Below are 6,000 nucleotides of genomic sequence, written 5' to 3'. Positions count from 1 at the left end.
GTTTTATTACCTTCGTTATTGTTACCATTACCGTAATATATTACCAAAACAGTAATATTTCTATAATGCGTATTTTTCATCTTTCCTTTCGAACAATCACATTCATGAAATACGTTTCACTCTATGTTCCTTCTCCCAATGTCTCAGACTCAAAAGTAACATTTTCTGAAAGATGATTAATGTGCTTTTAGCATCACAAGGTAGCTGAGACGGCCATAAAATGCTACTCCAACAAACGTTACATCGACACTACACTACTCCGACAAAGGATATTCGCCATTGTCTAAGTAGTGTAGTGTCGAAGTAAAGTCATGTCGATATTCAGAAGTGTCGAAGTAGCGTTTTATAACCAGCTGAGACAAAGTGAAAAATATAAGAAGGCCGAACCAGTGCACTATTTCCATACATTACTGTAGTAGACTTTTATACTCTAACTACCAACAAAAACTTGAGATTTCCATGCACACATCCCAATGAAATTATAAAGATAATACATGAATATGTATGTAACCTTGCTAGTGGTGGCTAGTCGAGCAAAGCGAAATAGTTTTTCGTAACTGCGCGCCAGGTAGTCAAGCGGCAAACGCGACACACTTACATTATTACTCGTCAAATAACTACTGAAAATTCCTAAAAGAAGAATTATGTTCGTATGAATTATAATTATTGTCTTTAACATCATTCATTTTTCTCTCGATGAAAACCGAAAAAATATAAATGTAATTTACCTACTGATAAATGTTTCTCTCGATTTGTGAATAAAATTAATAATAAACAGTCGACGGTGACTGTTTTTAAGTAAGATTATATTATTGCAGTTGGTGTGACCTAATTATAATATTCTGATGATTCTTATTTATTTCTTTTGAAAATATGTATTTGACGATTTGTAAGCACTGTTAATAGTCCATAAACGAATAAAGAATTTTTGACTTTTGCCTGTTTTCACCATCAATCCCTAATTTTTAAGTGACTCCTTTGAAAACAAAATTCCTGTTCTGTGTCACCATAGGGGTCACTTAAAAGTTAGGAACTGATGGTGAAAACGGGCATTTGACTTCTGAATAGATCCAGTTAGAAGTTCACCTATCCCATTTCTCCACTGGACAACGAAACGCGAACTGACTACCCCTTTAACCGCTTAGATATCCACCGTGCTGTGCATGACATACGTAGGTAATAAATAGTGGAAAAAAAGTTGACTCATATCTCAGCTAATGCATTCCCCCTCTATTCCTCAGAAGTGACCTCTTGCCTGAGTGTAAACAAGCGTGTTTTGAGGTCAAGCATGTACGTAATTGCTTACAAAAAGTTTTTTACTACTACTCGGATTTCAACTAATTTATGAGATCGATTGGGCTGCAAATAGGGACTGACATCTTCCAATTTTCCCACGAGAAGGGCTTAACATAAACAGTGCCGCCGGATTAAGACTATTTGATGCTGTAACTAAGCAAACATTGCCTGTGTGCCTACTCCCCGCCTCATAATCTACGAACAAAAGTTTTTCTTTCTTTCAAATGCGACTGCGTTTTGAATTCGCGGAAAATATTTTTTATGTCCAGCAAATTTTTTGGTGCTTATTGGTGCCCCTCAAGACATGATGCCCTAAGCAATGCTTCTGGGTTAATCCGACACTGACCATAAACAATTTTTCCCAGGTGCAAAGACAAACATTATCCAGAGTTGCTGCCGAGTACGAGTGTGGTGATCGTATTCCATAACGAAGCGTGGACGACGCTGATCCGAACCATCTGGAGCACAATTAACCGGTCGCCCCGACCCTTGCTGAAGGAAATCATCCTTGTGGACGACGCTAGTGAAAAAGGTAACTTAGTATTTAATCATTTGTTCATTCAGGAGTTCAGCCTCCCTAGACAAGTTGCGCGTTTTGATCCAATCGAAAAACGAATCCGTCATAACTGCAAAAAAAAGTAGGCCTTTCGACCATTTTTCGACTGCTTTGCGATTGTAATGTGCACTTTGTCTAGACTCACAGCAGTCATTATGCACATAAGAAACACATAAGATGCCGCAGTGGAACTTTCCAATGTTCTAAAATGTGTCCCGGTTTGCTTAGAGTTTAGACTATATTATTGTATTTTTATTTGTACTTTAGAATCCCATCTCAACTTCTTTAGTCTCCCTTTTTTATGATAATAAAAGTTAATTCCCTTAACTACATACTATCCTTATGTCCGATTTACCGACACTAGTTATGGTAATGATTTATGTAACTTCATAATTTATTAACCATTCGCGTATCAAGACAAAAAAACAATTATTCACGCTTGCGTCGCTCGTGTCAAGGCTTTTAAAATTAATGTAATGTTTATTAAAAACATGTTGATCTTTTTTATATTTTTTTAATGAATACAATTAATATAAAGGCACTGGGTCTCTATCAGAAGGAACTCTAGGGGTGGAATCTCCATAGGCGTGGATTAACGGGCAAGGAGATAATATCTTGGATGGTCGACAATCACTTTTCCTACAATTTAACGTTCCACCAAACTCAACACGCTCTCCTAGATAACCTCGCAGCCGCCTGCTCACACTTGACATGACACAACTGAATGACAGTTATCTTTTTCTGCGCATCAGTCGGGTGTTACGTTTAGGAATCACAAACCTTCCGCTCTACAGATTTATACAGATAACATAATATTAAGATTGGTACTATTAATCATCAATAATCATTTGCAGCATCTGTGTCCGGCGCCGACAAATAAAAAAAATCACATATTAAAATCGATTTCTATTTTATAATAATCAATTTTTAATCGATTTTTTCCATAATCGATTATTTTTTCACATCCCTAATACATACTCTCTAATCTGTGCCTACTGTCAGATTTTGGTTGACTTGGTGGACTGGGAATTTAATTTTTACGGGTTTATTTTCGATAATTATTGATTTATAACTGAAATTATAGATAATCAGGCTGTGTATTTAATTGATTAGTTTGTGTGTACAATACTATACTACTGATCAGTGTTTTAGTGTACTTAAGTTTTTTCCTAGCACTCAAAATGACGAACCTGAATGTAAGTAACTTGTTTTTTATTTAATTTGAACTCTCGTAACCCCAAACCATTAGCAGAAGTGTAAACTTAATCTTATAAAATTTATCTCTGAACACTTAACACAAAACAATGGCAATAATCACATTGTTTATTGATGCCATAATGACCTCCTAATTATTGATTGGATTTCTCCAATTAACAACTTAATGATATGATTTTGTTTGTAAAAAGATGTTTAACTTTAAATAGCCATTGCTATGAAGCAATATTGATTGATTGACGAATTAAGGCCCATGCCTTGCATATAAAAATGATTATTATTTTTAATTTCTTCATGTTGTAATGTAACGTTTCAGATTAACAGTAGCAGTGACAGCAGCTCTGGATCTTCTTCCGATTCAAGCAGCAGTGGAAGCTCTTCCACGAGCTCCGGTTCAGGGTCCTCCAGCTCCGATTCAGAATCTTCCGTGTCCGACACACCACAAGTCAACTCTATCCAAGCCCAACCCCCTAAGTCCCCCACAAAACCAGAGGAAAACAAAGAAGAACCAAAACAAAGAAGACCGTCCAAAACAAACAGAATATCTTCTTCGAGCGATGACGAAATTCCAAAAATAGAAAGCCCCAAAAATCAAACACCAAAAAGACGGAGCTCTACTAAAGCGAAAGCTGCAAGTGTCCTGGCTAAAAAGCCTTTATCTGGTGGAGCTAAAACTCCGAAGCCAGCTTCGAAAACTGCGAAACCAACTCCTAAATCTGACCAGAAGAAAAAAAGCATATTTTCACCAGTCAACAGTTCAGAATCTGAAACTGAGAGCAAATCGTCCAAAAGTCCAAAGGGGTCCCCTGGTTCTAAAAAAGGATCTAGGAAGTCTAGTGATGAAAAGAATTCTTCTTCTTCTGTTACTCCTGATAATGATGATTCAAATGGAAAAGATAATGCAAAGCGTAGGAGTACTAACAAACCAAGTGGGCCCCCTCCGAAGAAAGCGGTTGAAGATAAAAGTGCATCATCGTGTTCGTCAAGTCAATCATCGATTGAGTCCGTGTCTTCTGATAGTGAAAGTGAACCGGCACCCAAAAAAGTAGAACCACCACCTCCACTGAAAACTGGAAAAACCAAACCACCTTTAGGCAATTCTAACAAAGTATGTAAATATTAAAACCTAGGTTTAAATACATACCATATAATATGTATATGTTACTGTAAAAGCTCGAATTGCAGTAAATCCTAAGATATTCCAGTACAACCTAAGATCTACCAAATTCTAATGGTAAATGTCCCAAAAGGTTTGCGATTCGAACTCTTACCACCATTTCGTTGGTAAATCTTAGGATTTACATTAATGGCACGGTAAATGTTGAAAAACAAAACATGTCATAATGTGCTCAGCGCATCTCATCATCATCATCATCATCAGAAATTACTTCAATTGGAAAAAATCGAATCTATCTTAGTAATTTAGTCGCACGGACAGAATTTTAATATCTAAAATGGATTAAACATAGCCCACTTTTTGTAAGCTCATTCTGCATTTGATTATATTAATCAATATTCGTCGTTAGTTAAGTTAATTTTTCGCTTACTCAAATTCATACCGCTCAAGTTATTAAAACAGTAAGTATGCCATCATCAATCGCTAAGTTATTTTTTGGTTGATCGTTTTATAATTCCCCATTAAGAATTACTCATTGTTTTATTCCTAAAACCAACATCTACCAGCTGACAGAGGTAAAACCTAGCATATACTGAATTCGAATGGTAAAAGCTCGAAAAAATCGTATTTTCAGAAATACAGTAGAACGCCGATTATCCGAATTAATTGGGACCGGGGTCGATTCGGATAATCGAAAATTCGGATAATCGGACATAGACTGGTAATAGGGAAAAACGAACTGTCACACGTAGAAAAAACTTTAATTAGTTTAACAAACAGATATATTTCTACTTGGCGTTATTGTAGAATTGCTACAATAACGCTCAGTTGAAATATATCCGAATTCCAACAAAAAAATCTAAAAATACTTGGTTTTAATTTTTTATATTATGCTTAGGACCGATTCGGATAATTGGCGATTCGGTTAATCGGCGTTCGGATAATCGGCGTTCTACTGTACTTACATTTACCAACTCATGTCGGTAAATCCTAAGACTTACACTTAAATCTTAAGATTAACCGTAGTTCGAGCTTTTACAGTAACATATACATATAAATTATTGTATATGCAATTTTCACATTAATATTGGTGTAACAATAATTTATTTATTTAAAAAAGTTCACATTACATTACAAACTTAATTTAATGTTTTTATCAACTTGCAGCAAGAAACTGTTGGAAAAATTGTCGACCCAAAGGATGCCACCATGCCTCGAAAATTCACCAGATCACTATCAGCCAGGGTTTCCAGACTGGCCACCATATCCAGGCCTACTCACACTGACACAGATTCAGAAGCTGATGACAAAAGTCATGAAAAAAGGTAAGTAACTTATTTATTTTTTAACTAATCATCATAATGCTGCTACCAACCGGTCAACATGGGAATCATTGGGGGAGGCCTATGTTCAGCAGTGGACGTCCTATGGCTATAATGATGATGATGATGAATCATCTCAGTCATTAACACAGTCATCAGACCATTAAGTCCCCACTGCAGCAGAACAACCATCTCTAATTTATCAAAGGCAAATTATGGCCTCTGCTAAAATTCTCGCAGGCTCTCGCACGCGTGTCTGTATTGAAAAAGAATAGGTATGTGCAGCGTATGCATGGCGGGTTTAGGCCTTCCCTACCCTAGCAAGACGAGTTTAAGAGTATTTCTCCCTTGTCTGATGACATGGGCAGCTTTTGCATTAGTAGAGCCCCGTCGTTTTGGTGTTTGAGATTTGGGATTGGGAAGGACGTATTCTATTTTTGGAATTTCGTCATCGCTTGAAGAAGTTATTCTGTTTGTTTTGGACGGTCTTCTTT

General features: G+C 36.5%; 1 protein-coding gene across 1 annotated transcript in view; it reads left to right on the top strand.

Moving 5' to 3' along the window:
- Nucleotides 1–2,861: 2,861 nt before the first annotated feature.
- The window catches only part of chm (lysine acetyltransferase chameau), a 51,164-nt gene continuing 48,025 nt past the window's right edge, over nucleotides 2,862–6,000 (top strand). Inside the window, exons 1-3 of the mRNA XM_028306209.1 lie at nucleotides 2,862–3,048; nucleotides 3,384–4,175; nucleotides 5,352–5,509. Of these exons, the coding sequence (XP_028162010.1) occupies nucleotides 3,034–3,048; nucleotides 3,384–4,175; nucleotides 5,352–5,509 (965 nt within the window). The 5' untranslated portion in view covers nucleotides 2,862–3,033. The remainder of the gene's footprint in view (nucleotides 3,049–3,383; nucleotides 4,176–5,351; nucleotides 5,510–6,000) is intronic.

This window comes from Ostrinia furnacalis, unplaced genomic scaffold, assembly GCF_004193835.3.
Source record: "Ostrinia furnacalis isolate ACB-3 unplaced genomic scaffold, ASM419383v2 OfSCF1909, whole genome shotgun sequence".
In the NCBI taxonomy this organism is placed as follows: domain Eukaryota; kingdom Metazoa; phylum Arthropoda; class Insecta; order Lepidoptera; family Crambidae; genus Ostrinia; species Ostrinia furnacalis.
The sequence above is the reverse complement of the archived record's forward strand: the minus strand, read 5'-3'. Positions and strand labels throughout refer to the sequence as shown.